This window comes from Denticeps clupeoides, chromosome 14 (assembly GCF_900700375.1).
Source record: "Denticeps clupeoides chromosome 14, fDenClu1.1, whole genome shotgun sequence".
Classification (NCBI taxonomy): domain Eukaryota; kingdom Metazoa; phylum Chordata; class Actinopteri; order Clupeiformes; family Denticipitidae; genus Denticeps; species Denticeps clupeoides.
The window spans coordinates 18,699,842-18,721,740 of NC_041720.1; the positions used below are offsets into that span (position 1 = coordinate 18,699,842).

The 21,899-nt window shown below is 41.4% G+C and overlaps 1 protein-coding gene across 3 annotated transcripts in view; it reads left to right on the forward strand.

Moving 5' to 3' along the window:
• The first annotated feature begins 509 nt into the window (after positions 1 to 509).
• Positions 510 to 21,899, forward strand: part of cdc42bpab (CDC42 binding protein kinase alpha (DMPK-like) b) — a 45,166-nt gene continuing 23,776 nt past the window's right edge. For 2 of the 3 annotated variants that reach the window (XM_028953618.1, XM_028953619.1), the window contains exons 1-10: positions 510 to 687; positions 11,094 to 11,185; positions 13,814 to 13,897; positions 14,121 to 14,216; positions 14,739 to 14,887; positions 20,459 to 20,552; positions 20,681 to 20,881; positions 21,023 to 21,271; positions 21,538 to 21,617; positions 21,711 to 21,871. In XM_028953618.1, coding sequence (XP_028809451.1) covers positions 510 to 687; positions 11,094 to 11,185; positions 13,814 to 13,897; positions 14,121 to 14,216; positions 14,739 to 14,887; positions 20,459 to 20,552; positions 20,681 to 20,881; positions 21,023 to 21,271; positions 21,538 to 21,617; positions 21,711 to 21,871 — 1,384 coding nt within the window. Of the gene's footprint in view, positions 688 to 3,268; positions 3,960 to 11,093; positions 11,186 to 13,813; positions 13,898 to 14,120; positions 14,217 to 14,738; positions 14,888 to 20,458; positions 20,553 to 20,680; positions 20,882 to 21,022; positions 21,272 to 21,537; positions 21,618 to 21,710; positions 21,872 to 21,899 lie in introns of all 3 variants that reach the window. The other variant, XM_028953620.1, reaches the window with a different exon arrangement.

The following is a 21,899-nucleotide window of genomic DNA, read 5'->3' on the forward strand; positions in this document are numbered from 1 at the left end:
TAATGTAGTAATGTAGAATCTCGATTATCAGATTATCTGTCTGAAAGCGTGGATTTTCTGCACGCATCTGGCAACCCTGGTTCTGCCTGCAGCAGCAGGCTGGAGTCGCGGCGGCGGCCGGGGGGACGGCAGGGAGAGGCAGAGGCTGCTGGGCTGGAAAACGCCGCTACTCCGTAACCGTCGCGCCCGGCGTGGGAACAGGAATGACAGTCGGGGCGGAATGGAATGTAAAGGAGGAAGCCGGCTGAGCGCTCTGTCCTGTCCCTCGCAGCCCTGACAGAGGAGCGGCACCGGGGCTTTGTAGCGCTGCAGCTCGGCCTGCTTTTTTTAATGGATACCCGCGGACCCGGCCTTATCCGCCCTTTAACTCCCTGTAGAGGAGATCTGGAGCAGTGCGGCAGGGGCTTCTCCCGGGCTGTGGTGGCCATGAAGAAACCTCGTATTTTACTGCGACGTTAGCAGAATTCCGACATTAAAATTCACCCAGAGTCCCGGTTTTCGGCGCCGCGATGTCGGGGGAAGTGCGTCTGAAGAAGCTGGAGAAGCTGGTGGTGGACGGGCCGGCGCATGCCGGCGGACAGTGCCTCAGCGTGGAGACCCTGCTGGATGTTCTCGTCTGCCTGTACGACGAGTGCAGCAGCTCGCCGCTCCGGAGGGAGAAGAACATTCTGGATTTTCTGGAATGGGGTAAGGTCGTGTGTGGGCCGGGGATTGAGGTGCAGGAGATAAATATGGCCGCCACTGCCTAGCAACATATTAACAATTCATCAGCGCCACCAAACCAATGAGGAGAAGCGCTGACCTCACTGCTCTGCTGGATGGGGCATGAGTGAGGAATGCAGGCAGCCAAGATTGGTCCTTCACACTAAAACATACACAGATTCTTAATTTCCACGTATACCTGTCATCAGTAGAGTGACGTGAAAGTGCGTCACAGTGTGCGGTCATTGTGATGCGCAGTGTTTCTGCGATCAGCATGGAATGCTGGGATCACGTCACTCGGCCATTTCAGCTCAGAGAATACTGGGTGTCTGTTTTGTCAGCCAGAAGATTATTGTTGAATGTTCAGGCTTCTTTGCTCTTGGTTCTGTTCTCCTGAATCTCAGCAGACAGAGAAGAACAGGCTGGGGAGCATGGTGGGTGGGACCGGCGGTCAGGCGGATGGCCTGATGGGTGTTGCCTGGTGGTGTAGAGGCCAGGACATCCAAGAGGGAAGCAGTTTCCTGCCAGTTGTATTTGGAGGGCATCTGCAGGAAACCTATGATGTCACGTTGGTGTCTTTGTTCTGTTTGAGCGTGATTCATTGTGGGGAATGATGGCCGGTAGTGCTTAGTGTTCCGTTGATGAAGATGACCTCTAAATTCATCTTATGGATTCAGAAGTCTTTGTTATAAAAAGTGATTTTTCCAGCATTCTGTCGTCCTTGGAATTGGAACGCTCCACCTTCAGTTAGCTTCATATGCGCTCACTTACGTTGCTAATAAGCGGCTCTGATTTGCTGAAATGCTTGGAATGGTGTTTCAGTGCTCAGATGGCTCCCTGTGGACTGTAGAGCCGTGTTGGCCTCCATATGCACCTGTGCATATTTCTTAGGTGTTGTCTCTCTGGTCATGTTATCGGTAGCTCAATATATCTGTAATTTTCATATAGATGTTAGATGTCAAGTACAATTCGTTGTGGCAACATTATTACTTGAACCGCTTTATAATCTTTTTGTATTAGCTTAAGTTAATCGCAGAATTGCGGAATTAATTATGCATTAATGATTAATTAATGAGACCTGGGACAATAACACATTATGTAAGAGTTTTGTATTTTACCAATATGACTGACCAGCCTATGATATGGGGTATGTCTGCTTGTTGATTAGCTGTGGGTAAAATGAGGGAAATGTCGCCTCCACTGACACACACAGCACTATATAAACATGCTGTCGAGAAGTGTTTATATTTTAATAATATATTCAAACCAAAATCGCGAATTGAATAAATCTTTTCGACACGATTTTGCACCCCTGACTCTCCATTACCAGTTAATACCAGGGTTGCTGCAGGACGCATGGAAACATGGAGATAGTCAGGGAGCGAGAGACTGGAGCACTGGGGATGCAGGCAGCAGAGAGGCAGCTGCAGCGATGCTGCGGTGGGGAGAACCGGACCGGGCGAATGCAGTCAACGTTTACATAGTGAAACAAAGTCCGATGCGCTCGCCGCCAGTTTCACCTTTCCTCTCAAAAACCAGTGAGTGGCGTTCAACAGTTCCTTTATTAAACAGACAGCATCTTGGGGAAAATGCTCCCCTTTTCCCATTAGTCAGACACATACAAGATCCCTCCACTCGAGTAAGGTGATCAACTCTCCTTACATGTGTACAGATACACCGGTTTTCTAAACTTCTGGTAAGACGATAATGTTGCAGATCTCTGATCTTACTCCGAGACCAATAAGATGAGCTTTACCTCCATTCCCGCATTGTGTTTCTGTATGAAAGAATGAGCGAACGAAACCCTAACCGTTGCGCATGTATGGGCGGAACCGATCGAGCGAGTGGTCTGGATTCGGAACTGACAGCCGCTCTTGAGCCATGTAGCCATGTTGGAATATAATGGGTTAAAAATAAAGCAGAGGGCATGTCGCGTTTAGTCTGAATGTGAGGGTGCATGTGAGACCCCATGACATGGATTGTCTCTGGACATTTTCTGTCATCTTGCGGCGCCTGTGATTAACCCCTTACACACTGCTCAAACAGACATTTCTCAGGCTGTGGTATTGGTCCCCGGTATCGGGTGACTTTTAACGAGTACTTTAGAAAATACGGTATCGAGGCCGATACCAATACAGTTTTTTTGGTTTCTGAGTCAGCAGGACTAAGACATGGTTGAGTTGCCTTTCAGGTTGATGTCCGCTCTGTCCCTCAATACTTTTGTTGGCTGACATTCTATACACGGTGTGGACTGTTTAAGATCGCACCCTAAATTCCCTGGTAACGTTCACCCATCAGAATATTCTGCATGTATGGTCAAGGTCCTGAGGTCCTGGACTACAGCAGAAGTCCTCTGAGCTCCCCTGTCTACAAGGACAGGAGGGTGTTTGAATCTCCAGGTCCTCCTATCCAAGATACTGCCTTCCTTCTTTAATTCTGTTCAGTTAACATTCCCATGTGCTGTGTTCATTATTACACTGTGGTGAATGTCGGAAGTGTCACATCTTCCTGTTCTTGTTGTCACAGCAGCGTAATCCTTGTCCTCTTCCTACACCTGTGATCTCAGGAAGCTCCAAGACGCTGATGCTGCCTGGCATGACACAACGTTGGGAAATCCGGTGTCCTCTGGATTATTGTTTGGGCCTCCACAATCACTCATGCTTTCATCACATTCCTCATTTGGGAAGTCATTTTTCAGGATGGATTTTTTTCCACTGGCTAATCTTTGTTTTGCCATTATTCACTCAATAATTATATTCATAATTTTTAATTGAAATGAGCAGGGGCAGACTTAGCCTGTTTGGATCCCTGTACAAGAAAGTCATTATGATTTAAAAAAAATAAATAAAATAAAATCTTGGAATGCTAGAGCGACCACATGATAAAATATGAACAAGCATAGTTTTATTTGACTCGACCGCTGAATACAGACAATCCCTCATATTGTACAAATACCTGGTATTTCACTGGCTTTATGGGTGTGACAAAGGCAACAATATTGTTTTATCTGGTATATGGTTATTCCATATGTTGATATATCTGTAAAAAGTTCCTGCTGCAGGACCTTTGCTATGGACACATTACTTTTTAAAAAATAGTTACATTTGAATTAATCAAATTATAAACTGCTATATATACAGTCTACCATCTATGGTTCAATTTATAGTGCAATATGAATTTTATGTACATAATTAGTTCTTGATCCATGTCTATGTCTTCAAATCCATAGTGATCCCATACCAGTGAACATAACAAAGGTAAATATTTTATTATCCCTTTATTTATTTAAACTAAATAAGAATTGCTGTGAGGTCTTTTATTTATTAATTTTTTTAGACACAAATAATTGTGATGTGCGGTTAAATGTCCACCGTCTATTAATGTTTCGGAAGAGCAGGACTGATCATGTTTGTAATGATGACGGCAACATTAATCTGTGCATTGGCCAGGTTTTAGCATCGCTGACCGTGTTCTGCCAGCATCTCATGGTTGTTGAATGTCACTTTCACTTTAAAAATAATACTACTGCAAGGGAAGACTAATTATGGCATATCAATTAATATCTGGAAATTCAGTTTTGATAATCCTAGCTACAAGTTCTCTGTTAAGGCTATGTGGTTCAGTCTTTGGCTTTTGAAGATTAGCCGACTTTGATGTTAACTTCATTCTGGCTTCATACAAGCATTTGGTGACCAATTCATATATTTGGAGTTTTAAAGGACATTGAGTTACTCAGCTGGGGTGCCCAGAACATGAAGATAATGAACATGATGAAGTTTTATGAAATACATACATAAAGGTATGACTGTATTAGGCTAGAGACAAGAATGGCATTATGGTGACAACTAGTGGTGTTAGAAAATATCGATACAACAGTTTATCGTGATTTTATGTGGTGACATTTTCTGAATTATGTTTTGGCTGAATTATTAATGTAATGTGATCCACACAGATCATACACAGCATCAGCTCTGTTTTTACACTTTCAGTGAACTGTAAAATATCACAATGTGTACAGTATCATGATATATCATGATATAATTGTGTTGTGACCCATGTTAAGTGACACGTATCATATTGACAAATTCGTTAATAATTCTGTGAAAATCAACTGGAGATCTGTATTCTCTAAGTGTTAGTGTAGTGTTATATATATAATTTTCTCATGAACAACATTATCCATTAGATTAAATGTAATTTGTACCATTATCTGTCAATAGTCCCTGGGATATGGACAAACGAAGGACTCATGAACTGAAGCAACAATAAGGCAAAATGCCAAGATCCCACTTCTGACAATATACTTTAGGGCAGTGGTGGCCTTGTGGGTTATGAAGTGGACATAAAAATCTTAAAATCTTGCACATTACAGCTTTATTAACATTTTTATCATTTTTTTCCTTCTAGCAATTTTTAATTAGTCATTAACAACCGTGGGAGCAATAATAACAAAGAAAATGTTTTCTTCTTCATAGCAGATCCTTCAATAAAGTGGATGAGAGTAATTACCACGGCTGGAACAAAGCATTTCTTAAATCTGCAACAAATCTGCAACAAATTTCATAATCAATTTGTTGTCTCACGCGACATTTGATTATTTAAAAAAAAAAAAACTAGTTCAGAACAGAGTGCAGCGAACACACTCGCTCTCTCTGGCACACTGATGCTTGAGGGGTAGGTGACGCAGGGCAGAGCAAAATAAAAAAACGAGCGGAGGTAGAGGAAAGATACAAGGCCATATGGGCCACAATTCTCATGCATGGTTTTACACTAAACGCGTTTCTATGAAAAAAAAGCACCGCATTGACTGGTGTTTCTAACGACAGTGGAAGCAGGCAGCATGCAGTGGTCTCTGCACGTACTCAACACGTCCCTGCATTACATAGCTTTTTTTATACGTGCTAAAACAAACCACGTGTCACGCCTTGTCAGAGCTCCCCTTTCACACTGCGTTTCACCAGAGGACACATTTTGTTGTGTCACCGTGTGCTGCAGTGTTTCACAATGACAATCACTTCACCATCTGAGCGGCTGTTTTCTGCAGCAGGCAACATAGCCTCAAAAAAAAAAGCCAGGAGCATGTGGACATGCTCATATTTTTGCATTGCAATGAAAAGTGTCTGTGTGTGTGTCAGTGTCAGAGTTGATGGTCTGTAAATATGTGTGCGTCTGCAGTGTGAAGTCTGGAGAATTAGTTCTGACATTCAAACAAATTCTGTTAAATTTTCTGATTTGTATTGTTCTTTATTTTTTTTATTTATTGTTCTGGCAGCTCAGGTGCCACGTTTTTTAAAAAAAGTAAATTTGGCAGATTTAAAGCATACAAAGCATATTTTTTGTGTTAGTCCATATTTAATTTAATTTTATTATTATAACAGCTCAACGAGCAACATGTTTGCATTTTCTAAAGGTTTTAGTTCTGTTTTTGAATAAAGGGTTGAAAACTTATGCTTTTATTTATTTATTTTCTCTGATTAATTTAAAAACAACAGATTAATCCATTATTAAAATGGCAGTGGTGGCCTAGTGCTTAAGGAATCAGAACATTGCCGATTCACTAAGGTGGCTTTGTTATTGAGGTTTCCTGCACTTTCCTTTGTTTCAGCAGGTTCCTTGCCACTGCATGCCGGCGTCTCACTCCCCTGGCATCTCCTGTTTGAGGTTCTTTTGAAATCCAGTCTGTTTCTGGACCCATGCTTGTTTACTCAAGCCCTTGCTGGAACATTTTGTGCCATAATGCATATTTTTGGGATACTTATGGTTGTAAGTTTCAGCCTTGACACCTTCATTCAGAGGTTTTAATTGGTAGTTGTTTCCAGCCAAAGGGATGGTTTGTGGCCTCGAAAGTGTCGGCGTAGTTGGACTGCAGAGGAATGTAAATATAACTTTCTGTCCCTGTCATTTATTCTCACTGCTGGAAGCTTTTTCTACAGATTTCTACAGCCTGTGTTAGATGTGTGTGTTGGGTGTTATTTCAGCCCTACTTTCACAAAGAAAGTGGTTGAAAATGGGTAATGTGCATACAAATACACAGCACTGCCGGTGCTAGAGAGGGCTGGAAAAAGATGGTGGTCATCCCTGAATTCAAAGTGAGGGAGGCCAGGATTACCTCTACTGTATCACATTTTGCGTCACACCAGAACAGGTCAAAATGCAGTATTTCCTCAAAGTGACAGGTGGGATTAAGATGGGAGTATGTAGTTGGTGCCCGATCACTGTCTCATCAAATGAATCGATGCTTATTAGATCTAGAGTTCTTTTGCACCTCTGTTGTGTGGATCCTTCTGCATCACTGTGTTTGGACAGTGTGTGAACTGCCCTGTGCTAAATGTTCTAAACATACCTGATGTTCGGGTCTAGCATCATGGCCATTTCGTCTTAACATTGTTTTACTGAGGTGTGTGCAAAACATAAACATTGTCAATAGCATGATTACATTTACCGCATTTACAGGACTTACCCAAAGCGCCTTAAAAACAGTAATTACAGGGACAGTCCCTCTGGAGACACTCAGGGACACAATGGTAGTAAGTGGGGTTTGAACCTGGTTCAACCTCCTCTTCTGGTTCACAGGTCTTACCCACCAGTCTACTAATAGCCACACGAAAATGTATTTCATGAATGAATCAGCTGGATTCAAACTGGTTCAAATTGATACAGTTTGTCATTATTTATTCCTGTTTTCAGATGTCTAAAAGCATCATAAATGCTCATTGTGTTTTGAATTTTGCATCTTGAACGAATTCTTCATATGGGGTGGATTTGGAGTGAATCAAAAGCACCTAGGAGGAGTATTTCAAATCCCTTTGCATGGGAAAATGAAACAATCCAGAGATCTCTTTTTCCTGTTGGGTAGAGCTAATGGGTGCAAGTTGAAAATACATTTGAGGAGAAGCTCTTAATTTGCTTGGATTAATACAGCATTTAGTCACATGAATGTGTTTGAATGTATTTATACCTGAATTTATTGAATGTTCAGTGCCAATTTCAGCCAAATTAATAGAAATTAATAGAAATAATCAAAAGGACTAAACTTGGTTGATCTTCTACTCTTGACCTGGTTGGTTTTATTCCAGACTTTCAGACTGATGTTCCGGTAGATGAATGCCTAAAAGGTTGTCCCCCTACAAGGTGTGCCACATTGGGGTGGGAAATTTTGGTCCTCAGGGCTTGGGAAGTGCTCTCTTGGAGGCAGCATTTTTGGCTTGTTACTTCACTGCGGCTGTAAATAATCCATCTTATGGTTTCCAGATGTCCCTTCCCCCATTCAGAGTGTGGATGTGGCGAGAGGCCGTATCTCTTAAAATTGGTCTCAAATTCGTTTGGAGGAAGGCAAATTTACATTGTGCCAAGGTTCTCACAAATGAGAGCAAGAGATTCCACACTTGGCCGGTGTATATTGCCGGTCCATTCCTGGCTTCATACAAACCTTTCTTCTCCAGAGGGTCCCTTTCACCCCGGGGCCAAGAGCAAAGGGACACAGTCAACACATTCAGAGGAGTGTCAGTTTCCTCATATACCCATTACCATGGCAACCGTTGCTATGTTTGGTAAACGTGTGGGTTTTTTTATGGATTGGTAAAGGTGTGCCCATATGTGGGGCCATTGTGGGAGTGTCATTGTCCTGGCATGCCGGTGATTTAATGCTCAGTGAGATAAATGGGATCTTGTGTTGGGATCTGTGGAGAGCTGCAGCCAGGTGGGGACCTGCCCCGCCCGCAGATGCTGACGTGTTTCAGTGGATGTGCATGCTGCACATTTTTGGAGAATGAAGTGTAGGAGGCTGAGTTGACGTTGGCTGCTCCAGTCTGGTCACAGCCTGCTCATCGTTTTTTTTTTTTTTATTAGCTTTGTGCAAATACTGAGAGTTTGTTTAGATCTTGGTGGCTTTCTGTGTGCTTCTTTCCTGCCTGTTTGTGGTGTTTTGGTCTGTCCCCAACAAACAAATGTGGAGATACTTCAGGTGCCATGGTGGTCTTGCATCAACCTCAATGTCCTTTGTACAAATGGGATGAAATGTTGATATGGTCAACCGTAAAATCTTCCATCACCATGTAGCTAAATTAGGATTGCATGTTTGAGAGATAAAGCTGGTAGCACTGGGGGGAAAAAAGCCAGTTTGGATAAATTAGCTCGTTTTTGGATAGAATGAAGAGTAGGCCTTATTTCACAAAGGTTGTTTAGCCATAATGATGCAATGCACATGGATTTTAGTGTAGGAAGTGTTTTTAATGAACCAAAATGAATTTTATAAATGCTGAACAGCCAGCAGTGGCATGCTCATTCATAGTGAGTGTTTTGAATGCCCCCTATTTGGTTTGGAAAATCTAAACACATTGCACAGGGCAAGAGAGTGAGACCTAATTTCTCACTGGTGCGTGTTACAAGTCTTTTATACATTTTTAAGCATCATGAAGTTTTTTTTTCCAGGCCACAGCTTTCATAATCGCCTCCATTTCACCACATCAGCATCAATTTTAGCACTAATCAGGCAGCCAAGATGATTATCATGTTCAAGCCTTTAGAACATTTCATTTAGATTTTCTTTTTATTTCATTTTTCTTGTATTAATTTCAGCTGAGTGAAACACCTTAAGGATCCACACATTTTCATTAGAATTGTGCCTCAAATAAGCACAGTATTGCCTATATGGACAGCAATTTAAAAAGGAGAAAAAGGGAACCTGTAAAACTGCGTTGTTAAATGCAATGTTGTTAGTGCACTCTCCCAGAATGCAGTGCCACTTTGCTGACAAACTGAGTGACTGTTGTTTGCATGGTGCTTTGATGAATTTGAAGCACAATAAAAGAAACTGCTTCACATCTCATTTGCCATCGATATATAGATTCAGCTGCAGTGTAAGGATCACGTTCGGCAAGGCAACTGAAGCACTGCATTATGGGATCTGTATTTATTTTGCTTGTGAAACTTGCAGTAGTACAAGAATAAAAACAAGTTCACACATACTACAAAATAATAGAAACCAATACACACTACTCACAATAAGTTATGGATATTGTGAGAGACTTACTGGATGTCATACATATGGTGTTTGTTTCACTTCACATTTTGGGATAGGGAGGCAATCGTATTGGGGTGATTTTTGTGTTTTCCATGTAATGGTCTCATTGTGTACAGGTGTGCCTTATATTGGGGCCAATACCAAGAGACAACTTTCTCAACGTTGCATCAATTTCAACATTCTGTGGTAGTGGTTGGTGGTAGTAGCCTAGTGGGTAAGACACTCGCCTGTGAACCAGAAGACCCGGGTTCAAATCCCACTTACTACCCTTGTGTCCCTGAGCAAGACACTTAACCTTAAGTTGCTCCAGGGAGACTGTCCCTGTAACTACTGATTGTAAGTCGCCCTGGATAAGGGCGTCTGATAAATGCTGTAAATGTAAATATAAAGCTGGTATTGTCAGTAAGTAATTCCAAGTTCATCATTCAAACAGCCGTAAACATGACGTAACTTAATGGATGAGCAGCGTCACCTGGCCATGGCGCGCCTTTGCTTGTGAACTTGGTGTGTACTTAGACCTATGTACTTAGACATTGTTATTCAACTACCACACACGGCCTGTTTACGAGAAGCGATGGGTACTAGGGTTTCCCGACAAACCATTCGCAACAGACTCCACCACTTTGGCTTGAATGACAGGTGACTCCACTGACACTAAGACACTGCAGTGAATGTTTGCAGTGGGCACAAGACCATATGACCTGGACAATGCAGCAGTGGTCTAGTGTTCTGTTCACTGATGAGTGTCGCGTCAGCATTGCTGGAGGAGGCGAGGTCAGCTATACGCTGAGGTCAACATGGTCCCCAGGGTTTGCTTTGGTGGAGGAGGTGCAACAGTCTGGACAGGCATCACCAGTCAGCGCAAAACAGATTTGGTTATTGTACATGGCTCAGTCACTTCACGTTCTTACCTCAAAGACATCATAGAACCCACAATTCCTCCAGCACACCCCCAACTTTCTGTTCGTGGATGATAATGCTCCACCCATGTTATTGTCAATTTTTGGTTTTGTAAATATTAAAGTAATGAAAATGGTTTCTTCTCATACATTATTAGTATTAGAGCAAATAGGAAAAGCACTCATGTAAATAACAATATCCCTAACTTATTGTGAGTTGTTTCATTGTAATGGTTTAATGCATTGTAAAGAGGATGGTTCTCACAGCAGGGGTCCTCAAACCTTTTCTGGATTGAAATTTGGTTGAGCTGATCATCTAATCAGCAGCTCATCATATGTGACTAATTTGGCATGTTTTTGTTCAAAGTTCATTCTGATTGATTGTTTTATGCCCTGGTAAAAAAAGGTTCATAATTAAGTGCTTTTTCTACCTCTTTACTGACATCATTTTCTTTCTCTGATTTTTGCAGCCAAGCCTTTCACCTCCAAAGTCAAACAGATGCGTCTGCACAAGGAGGACTTTGAGATCCTGAAGGTGATTGGCCGAGGAGCATTTGGAGAGGTGCGTCTCATGCCATTGGGCAGGTCCTTTTTGTGGGGGATTTTTTTTCATCTGTAGATCAGAGATTCTCTGTAGATATTTTTCCGTTCCAGACAGATAATACTGGTGAAATGTTTTTACCTCTTTTCTCATGAGGCTGACATACTGGGCAGAATGTGGATTAGGGAGTAGCATTGGTAGATTACTTCTGATTTTTTCAGTGCATATTACTTAAATTGTATTTAGTCTTGCAGATGTGCAAAATGATTGCAGATGTGAGATTCACTTGTTTGAATTAAAGCGCTGATAATCCATCTGCAAGTGGTGTTTAGTCGTGGCCATTGACCTGACTACAAGAAATTATGATTTTCATATCCACTGACAGAGTAGTGTGGTATTACAAACAAAGGAAGTGAAGAGAGATGCATGAGGAATGGAGGTAACTAGAATCGCTCTTCCCTGATTCAGCAGATTACAATTTTTAATTGTAATGTTTGGTAAAAATGTTTCTGGATTAATTGTTTGTTCAAAGAAGCTATAGAGGAACTTGTATCATATTGAGTGGTCTTGAAATATTTATAGTTACATTCTTTAATGCCCTTGGTATTTAGGATGATGTACAATCCTACATTTTAAAAAAAGGATAAGAATTAATGGACTGGTTTCTAAATGGTATTAAGTGTTGTCCTTGCTGTAGTCTGGAATGGGTTTGAAGGGCTTTTTTTTTTTACTCTTTGGCCCCAATGTCAGACTGGTTGTACCTGGACTGTTTCCTTGGTGCTGGCTTGATGCGTTTTCCATTAACAGAAGCTGATGAAGACTAAGCATGGAAAGGTTAGCAGCACTCTAAAATTAGATGGATTTGAATCAGTACCGAAGTTTTGGCATATGGTGGGTCAAGAGATAGAACACTGTGGCATAATGTTATAATAGAATATTTATCTGTTGTCTTTTTGTCAGTAGGTTTTATAGACCTTTGATATTATATACTACCAGTCAAAAGTCTGGATGCCCCTATTCTGTGGCGGTTATGTAGCCATTTTGAAGAATCCAGCGTAAGAAACATAAGAACCTCCCTTTGAATTATTACTGAGACTGAGACTGAAAAGTAAAATTGTGTTCAGAACTGTATAACGCATTATTAAAAACTGCATAGGGAGACAATCATCTTCGTGGAAGAAATGTGGTCGGAAATCAGGGGCTGAAGTGATGCAGTCATCATGTCTAGTTCCGACCGTACAAGCCTGTGGGGCGGAGCTGTGATCTGGGGTTGCTGCAGTTCAGGTCGAGGTTCAGCAGGTCAGCTGACCACCTGAATCTACTGAATGAGCAGCTTATTCCATCATCCTTGATGGTGCAGGCATATATGACAAGGCCAGGATTCATCAGGATCAAATCAGGGTTCCTATAGTCATTAAAAACCTGGAAATGTATAATGAAGTACATAGTTCCTGCTACGTTTAAAACTAACGCAGGTCTGTAGTATCTTTGCTGGCTTTACGTAGTTAACCACGTCACATGTTGCTGCGTGCGTTGCTTCCATATTTCAGAACGTTCTCAGTGAGGTGTCTCCTTTTTAAAGAACCTGATAGAGGACCATTTTACTCAGGCTCTGGCTGATAAGGAAGAAACACTGTCCTTTAAGTTAAGCTTTTCAGGCTTGTCATAAATTTTGTTTACCAATATTTTGGTAAATATGACTTTTTGTACTTTTTTTTTTTTTTCTCTTCACATTTGCACAATTTTTTTTTCTATAAGAAGCCTGAAATAGTGAAAGTGGTTCAGAGAGCAGGAGTCCAGACCACAGAGTCCAGACATTAACCCCAATGAGAATCTTTGGGATGTGCTGGAGAAGAATTTGTGCAGTGGTCCGACTATCCCATCATCTCTACAAGATCTTGGTAAAAAATCAATGCAACTCTGGATGGAAATGTGAAGCTCGTTGAAATGATGCCACAGCGAACATTTGCTGTAATCCAGTCCAAAGTAGTTGACTGGTTTACAATAAAGAAAAACCCATGAAACAAAGATGAATTAGAATCAATGTCACCATGCTAGAGTTTGATGTTTGGATGTACTTTTTGATATTTTATGAAAACAGCTGATTATAACAGATCCAGTGTCAACAGAAGCGTTTGGTGAAGAAAGAATTAAGGAAAGGAAGCACCTGCACGTTCCAATGATTGGCACCACGCTGACAGCTCTGCTGGAACACTACAGTGATGACTACGATGATTATCTTCCATTCTCATTTTATCCTCATCTTTTCCATGTTGGTGCCAGAATGACGTTCACGTTGTGTGTTTTTGAGATCATGGGTGGATTCCATGCAGTCTGATAGGACTGCATAGGAGGGGGAATCTGAATCAATGAACCTGAGACCAGAATGTGGCTGTCTGACCTTTTTGGTAATTTATAGTAAGGGAGCTGTTGAGCGAGATTCAGCATGAAATCAGAAAAGGCCAGTTTTGTGCCTTAAGAGTGTCTTCAAAATTATGATCTTCTGCCTAATACATTTCTTTTTCATATTTGTTTGAGCCAATTTAAGCACACAACATCTTGGATTAGGCAGATAGCAGGGTCCCAGCCAATGTTTCCTGATGTTTCCTTCCCACAGCTTGCTGTTTTGTGTGTTCCTGCCTTCCTCAGGTTGCTGTGGTGAAGGTGAAGAACACAGACAAGGTGTTTGCCATGAAGATCCTTAACAAGTGGGAGATGCTGAAGAGAGCTGAGGTTTGAGTTTTTCCTATTAAATGATCACTATAACGAAATATGAAATACCACTGCACTTCTGTGAGATGCCCTATACAGCGCTGCTACTTACGTAATGACATGACTTGTGGTGGAGCTCAGTGGTGGAAATCTGTGTTGGTTTGCTAATGAATTTGTAGATGATTTGTGTATGGTCTGCTGCTGCAGGGTTATGAAATTGATGTATTAGGTTTACTGTCCCCAGACGGCATGTTTTCGGGAGGAGAGGGACGTGCTGGTGAATGGGGACTGCCAATGGATAACCACCCTGCATTATGCCTTCCAGGATGACAACAACCTGGTGAGTGTCACATACTGTCCTGGTCATAGCATTTGGAAATATGGTTTTCTGTTACACACAGGGTATGATGCCAGAGGTAAAAATTATGTGAATAAGGAAACTGTTGAAACTGGTTTCTGAAACGTATCAAAGTGTTCCCTGTCTTCTGTCAACCTTGTGCACCACTTGTGGCAGTTTTTATTCCATCTGATAGAAGGATGTAACATATGCTGATTGTGAGTGCCTGAGTACAAATGAAAAAATAAAGACAAAGTGCTGTACCATCAACATGCCAGTGGTAAAATATAAAAATGAACTATGTTTCCTTGTGTCACCTAAATTGTTATTCTGGATATCCCTAATTCTGTGCTGTACACCATGTCAGGTTTATAGTAAATGAGATGATGAGACCGAAAAAAGAGACCACCTTCAGAAATGTGTCAGATAAATGTAAAACACATGTAAGAAGTTGGGATCTTAGCTTTTCTGGTCAATATGTGAGACTGTGGGACAGAACCGTGTGCTGAAATGACTCCTCTTTAGTACCTGGTGATGGATTACTACGTTGGTGGGGACCTGCTGACCCTACTGAGTAAGTTTGAGGACCGCCTGCCTGAGGACATGGCGCGCTTCTACCTGGCTGAGATGGTCCTGGCCATCGACTCTGTCCACCAGCTGCACTACGTCCACAGGTGAGGGACTGGTGGCACCTTTTTTTAATTATTATAAAACAAAATGTGGGATTACTTGTGCTGTTCTTTCATTCACATTTGACTTTCGCTACTAATTCATGCATTGTCTGCAGGAGAAGTCAGCATGGTATATAATGCGATCATTGCATTTAATCCATCCGTCTCCCATGGCACTTGGTGCCCAGGGAACAATGTGTAGGGAGATGAATGTATTTTATTTCTGATTCCTCAGAAATAATAATGTGATAATGTAAGCTGACAAATGCGTTTTCTTTTACAAATTAAAATATAAAAAAAGAAAAAAGAAATGAAGACCCTGACTGACTGAGGTCTTTTATAGGAACTGTAAAGCCTTTCTTCACTTTTTTTATTTATAAGGTCTGTTCATCTAGGGCATTAAACTCACCTCAGTCTCTGTCTCCCATCATTGACTACTAATAGGGATATTTTTACATAAAATTGTTGATCTTTTATCCCTCCTAGGCTGTGTAAAGAGGTGTTCTGTAGGGCCACATCTGTTCTGGTACTTCAGGTACATGAAACATGCAGTAGTTTGATCTCTGGATGCCACAGTCCTTGCTAATTATAGACCAACTTCCAAACTGCCCTTTCTTTCTTTTATAAATTATATATATGATGATATAAAGGCCTGTATGGCCCTCAACCATTTAAAAATGAATAAAAAACACAGAAATGACCTCCACCCCATCTAGCTTTTTCCACCTTTGACAGCTGGACAAATTAAAAACAGCTCTTTCTAGGCAGCACCTTGAAATCATGACCCACGCCTTTATTACCACTTTGCTGGATTACTGTAATGTGGGGTCAGTGGCTCATCAATCACTTATCAAAATACAGCAGCACATGAACATGAACACATTTCCCCCATATCAACCTCAATCCACATTTTAATATTAATTTTCTTTTAAACCTCATTGGTCTTAACCTCTGTTTTACCTATCTACATCCTTATACACCCCGCCCTCTCAGGTCAGCCGGCTTACTGCTGAGGAAAGACATGCCTGTGCACATTAGACAGGCCTCCTTTGTGCCTGCTTTCTCTTAAGAGAAATCTTTTCTAAAAAAAACAAACAAACGTATTTTCTCCTTGACCAAGACATGCCCAGCAGTTAGAAGAATGTAAGTGAATGCTGGGATAAGTGGTTTTAAATGCATCAAAGGCAAAGAACAGTGATGCCTGTATTAGAAGTTATTCCTCTGGTCCACATAAAGAGACTTCAGCACCTCATTTGCATAATGATAGGGACTCCACTGAGTAATTGTGTTGGCATTGAGTGGGTGTGCCGTCTGCTCCTTGATTCCAGGGAGAGCATGCTAGAATCATCACTATTCTGGGTGTGCTAATTGAAAGCTGTTCTTTAGAGAGATTGTTTTGGCCAGCGGTTGCCTGGCCCAGCCCATTTGTGGGAGATTGACGCTACATGGGCAGGGTCTTTTTTTTGGTAGACGTGTCTCTTTTGCCATTTTGAATATTTTAACTGGGGAAGTAAGCATGGTTTGGTAACTGGGCCATGCTTTTTAGAAGCAGAAACGGCCTAATTCTTGGTTGGTTAATTATCCAGGCCTATTCTGGGCTAATTGGCTGTATGCTTACATAGAAAGCAAAATGTCTTTAGACGTGCTTAACTCCCAGTGCAGTCCTACAGCATGAGACCACACTGTGTAAGCCTGTACATAAACTCCCATGGTGCATAGTGACACAAGGCCATTCAAGAGAAGCTGGCACATGTTATGTATGTTGATATTCATCAAACCCATATGTTGATTGTTGACTGATGCCATGTGTGAGGCTTTCCACATCCCCAGCTGACTGGGAGTTGGCCTTTTATCTTTTATTCGCTCATTCATCCACAGAGCTCCTGTAAGTGCATTACGTGAAAAGGAGTAGGTTCCAATTTTTTATTTAACTTATTTTGGTCTTATGACAATGTTTTTATTTGTTTTGGCTACTTTAATTGGCTCTTATTTTTAATTGTTTATTTATTTATTTCGTTTTAATGTTAACTAGTGAGTATGTTGTGTCTTATTCTGCCTTTTGTCTTTTTGTGCAGCACTTTGGAAAGAGTTTTAGTTGTTAAAAATGTGCTATATAATAAAATTGGATTGGAAGGACATTCATTCAAACTGCAAAACAGCAAATGTTCTTCACTTTTTATAACTATACAGGTACAAAAAGCACACATTTGGATTTAAACATTAACAACTGATATCAAGCATCTGGTTCCTCTAGGAAAGGGAAAAGTGAGCACTTAAGAATGCTGGCTTTAGCACACTATCACAATTTGTAAATCTTGGTACAATTTCTCCAAATGTTTAATTTAGGAGACTCATTGTGCCTGGCCTTCATTTTAAGCATATCTGCAACACCTTGACATCCTTTCAAAATGGATTCCTTATCAAATAAAATGTATTTTGCCGTTATTCGTTTCACTAATCAGTTTTTATTTTATTGCTCTGTAGGTTGTCTTCAAACCATAGCAATAAATGTGAACGTGCTCTTCTGAGCATGGTTCTGTCGGAAACCTAATGGATTTGAAAATGTCACTACATTTTGTGCTTAAGTGTCCAGTTGAGACAGCAGGGGGTGGAATGTCTGCCTCTTGCTCCTTGTCCCCTGAGGTATGGTGCTGCACCAGGCCCTGGAGCAGATGGTACTCCATGATGGACAGCATGGATTTAAGAGGAGATTACCTCCCTCCCAGTTGAGCTGTCAGCAGCGCCGGTTGGGCAGCCAACACACCGCTGGAGGCAGGGAGGACTGTGCTGTGTTTCAAGATTTTTATGTTTAATGCATTATTGTAGCAGTACAGCACACACTGTTTTGACTGTGCATATTATTAAAAAAAAAAAGAGTAAAGACAAAAATAAAATAGAACAAAAGAAGAAGAAAGCTAGTAAAAAGTAGTAAGAAAGTAAGCAAGCTATAATGCAAGCAAATATTTCTATTAAAGGAGAATGGCTATGACTTCTGCTAAAATGCATTGTGCAATGACCAGTGTAGCAGTTACAGATTGCAGGGTAGTGATTTAATGAGCAGTTAACATTCAGATATTTGGGGTGTGAGGTGTGGTGGCATGTTCTGGTGAATAATAATGCACATAGTGAAATTTGTCCTCTGCATTTAACCCATCACCCTGTGTGAGCAGTGGGCAGCCATGACAGGTACCCGGGGAGCAGTGCGTGGGGGCAGTGCTTTGCTCAGTGGCACCTCAATGGCACCATGGCAGATCAGGCAACCTTCTGATTACGGGGCCGCTTCCTTAACCACTAGGCCACCACAGGTGTTGTGTTCCTCGGAGAAACTGCTAAATTGCCACCACAACAACTCACAGACAGTAGGACACAGCATGCAACATGTAGTGTATAAAACCCATGAGTTGAGAAAATGTGTGACTCTCATTGCGAAAATTTGTGAAGGAAGGGTGAATGTTCAGTGTGACTCCTTCACTGAATGTACTGTGGGGATCACTCACTGAGCCCAATTTGCCAAATACAACAGTTAAATAGTATACTTAAAACATCATGATTTATAAACTATTTTATTTTTACAAATGTGTTTGTTAAGGGAACACAGCCACAACACTCAATATTCTGTTCAGGGAGTCAGAGTCACAGACAACTGCCGCAAAGCACTGTATTATCCGCTGAGTTGGTTATGGTTATCCATGATTTGGATAAGATACGGATTTGATTAGACTTCTCATTAAATTCACACAATGTTTTTGACATTTGTGTAAATGCTTCATGGCCCAGGACTATGAATACAATAAATTATTCAGCTGTCAGTTTAAAAGGACCCTTAAAAACAAGTCCCTCCAGCTAACATGTTAATTCTACGATGCTACAGATCCCATAATTCAGTGCTTCTGATCAGCCGCTCGTAACCTGATCAGTTACACCAATCAACACCTGCAGCTCTTCAGCCTCTTAAAACACATTAACAGCTTGGTTTAGTTCTTTATTTCAGTGCATTTAACAACGTTAGAATGGAACATTGCAACAGATTTTTTTGTATAGCCCAGAATCACAAGCACTATGTCTCAATGGGCTTTACAGCCAATACAGATTACACCACTCATACATAGAAACTTTGAAACAAGAAACTTACATGGAGAAAAAAATGGAAGAACTTGCAATGGACATCACTTCTGTGGTATTGTTAAAGCTGGGTTAACAATGTATATGTATATAGGAAGTCCATTATTAGTTATTGTTCTTTATTATTGCATGGGTTTGATTGCCCTGTCCTACTTTAATGATTGATTGGCTGTAGTGATCAGTGATCAACCCTGTGGTCTCTTTCTAAGCATTCACAAAGAACTCCGTATGACTCTCAAATGTTCTTCTCAGTATTCCTAGTTGTTCCAAGGTGCCTTGTTAGTTAGCAATTTAATAAAAGATTATAATTATAATAACGAAAACACCCTGAGAACAGGGTGTCATTATTGTCTGCATTATGTTGTCTGTTTGCTGAGGGGAGGCATACTTGGCAGGTTTATAGCGTATGACTCTGCCTCTGGGTGATGTCTGTGTGTGTGAGAGAGAAGCAGGATCCCAGGGTGTGCAGAGAGAGAGGAGTGAGCCCTGACAAAACAGTCTAGACCGTAAAACATTTTTTGTAAAGGATTATGCAGCTGAGGTGGAAGGTAGCAATTTTTTCATACCCCAGTATGCCGGTGTTATAAAATACTGCATATTGGGAATTTTTGAAAATTATTGAAATAAGGGGGACGTGTCAGTACCTGATGCATTCCATCTGCCGTATCTCAAAATATTTTGTTATTGTCTGTTTTAATCTACCCAGCATCATGGTTAGGGTTCATTTTACTGTGTTCAATAAATAAATAAATTAATTAATTAATTAATTGAACCTGTATGTGTAATCTCATTTACATTTATAGCATTTACCAGTTGATCGTATCAGAGCACTTTACAATCAGTAGTTACAGTGACAGTCCCCCTGGAGACACTCAGGGTAAAGTGTCTTGTTCTGTGATTTTGTGGTCTTCTGGTTCATAGGCCAGTGTGTTGCCCACTAGGCTACTACCACCATTATTGTGTTTCATCATGTTTCATTACAAAACTGATAATGTATGAGAATGGTTGTGTGAGGGGAAAGGTTTCTCAAAACCTGGGATTATTTCTGGCTCCAAATGACCAGATGCCCATTGAGCTCTGACCCCGGTAGGGGTCACATTGAGATTCAACATCAGCCTGGCCAGCTGCCCTCATCTGACACCTGTCCCAGACCTCACAGCTTGAGCACAGTGTCTTTATTTTTGTTCTGTCGGCCTCTCTGTGTGTGTGTGTGTGTGTGTGTGTGTGTGTGTGTGTGTGTGTGTATGTGTGTGTGTGTGAGAGAGAGAAAACTGAGAAAAATCATGAATGGATTGAAAGATTAATTTGTTTACAATCTAAAATCTATAATGGTAGCACTATAAAGATGTGTGCTGCATGCTCTCAAAATGCACATGGCTTCTCAGCTGTCTGAGAAAAGCCTTATGATCCATCAGAACACTTCAGAGACATTGGTATGCTTATGTGTTTCAGGGACATTAAACCAGACAACATTTTAATGGACATGAATGGCCACATACGCCTGGCAGATTTTGGATCCTGTCTGAAGCTCATGGAAGATGGAACAGTGAGTCCGATTCCTGCTTTGTGTAGATTCCCTGGAAAGTCCCAGAACCTCCAGTTGTTGAAGGAAAGTGTGTAATTTCAGTGGCACCTATAACATCTCACTCTCCCTTTTGTCCTCTTGTCTTTTAGGTCCAGTCCTCTGTTGCTGTGGGAACGCCTGACTACATCTCCCCAGAGATCCTGCAGGCGATGGAAGATGGGAAGGGGAAGTACGGGCCAGAGTGTGACTGGTGGTCTCTGGGGGTCTGCATGTATGAGATGCTTTATGGAGAGACGCCCTTTTATGCAGAATCATTAGTGGAAACTTATGGAAAAATCATGAACCACAAGGTTTGAAAACATGTACATAACTCCATATGTTGAAAAATTATTTTATAATTTGACTCTAAGATGTTTTTCAATGGCCACAGAACAATGAGGTTTATGATGCTGGAGCTGTCTTGTTCTTCCAGTTTCTTTTCTTCTTTTCAGGAGCGCTTCCAGTTCCCTCTGCAGGTGACTGATGTGTCGGAAGATGCAAAAGATCTCATCTGCCGTCTGATCTGCAGCCGTGAGCACCGCCTTGGCCAGAATGGTATTGAAGATTTCAAGCAGCACCCCTTCTTCTCAGGCATTGACTGGGAAAACATTCGCAACTGTGAAGCCCCTTACATTCCAGAAGTCAGCAGCCCTACAGACACGTCCAACTTTGACGTTGACGATGACTGCCTGAAGAACTCTGTAGGTTTACCATTCTTCATAATATTATGCCAGTCACTTTAACACTACAGTAATTCAGGTCATGAGGCTGTTAATATTATGATCTGTTAGATGACTTGAAGATCTAGCATTCCATACATTTTAGAAATGAAAAACTTTTTCTTACTTTTCCATTTATCTTCTTCTGTTATTAACCTAGACAATTAGGTTAAATTTATTAGATTTCAATCAGTCAGAGATCAGATCAAACTGTTTCATTCAGTTAATAATTGTTTTTAATATTTTAGGAAACTCTTCCACCTCCATCGCACACTGCCTTCTCTGGACACCACCTTCCCTTTGTTGGTTTCACCTACACCAGCCAGTGGTGAGATCTGTCTTATTTCTGTGCTTCATGGTAAAACTCCTGGTTTTATCATCTTATTTTACAAACTTTACTAGCGGCACTGTCTCCCTTCAGCACTCTCTCTGACCGTGGCTGTCTGCGGGAGTCAAAGGGTCCAGCGCAGGTGGATGCAACTCTGCAGCGCAGCCTGGAGGAGAGTCTTGCTTCAGAGGCCTATGAGCGGAGGATCCGCCGGCTGGAGCAGGAGAAACTGGAGCTCACCCGCAAACTTCAGGGTGAGAGACCCCACTCCCACATACACTG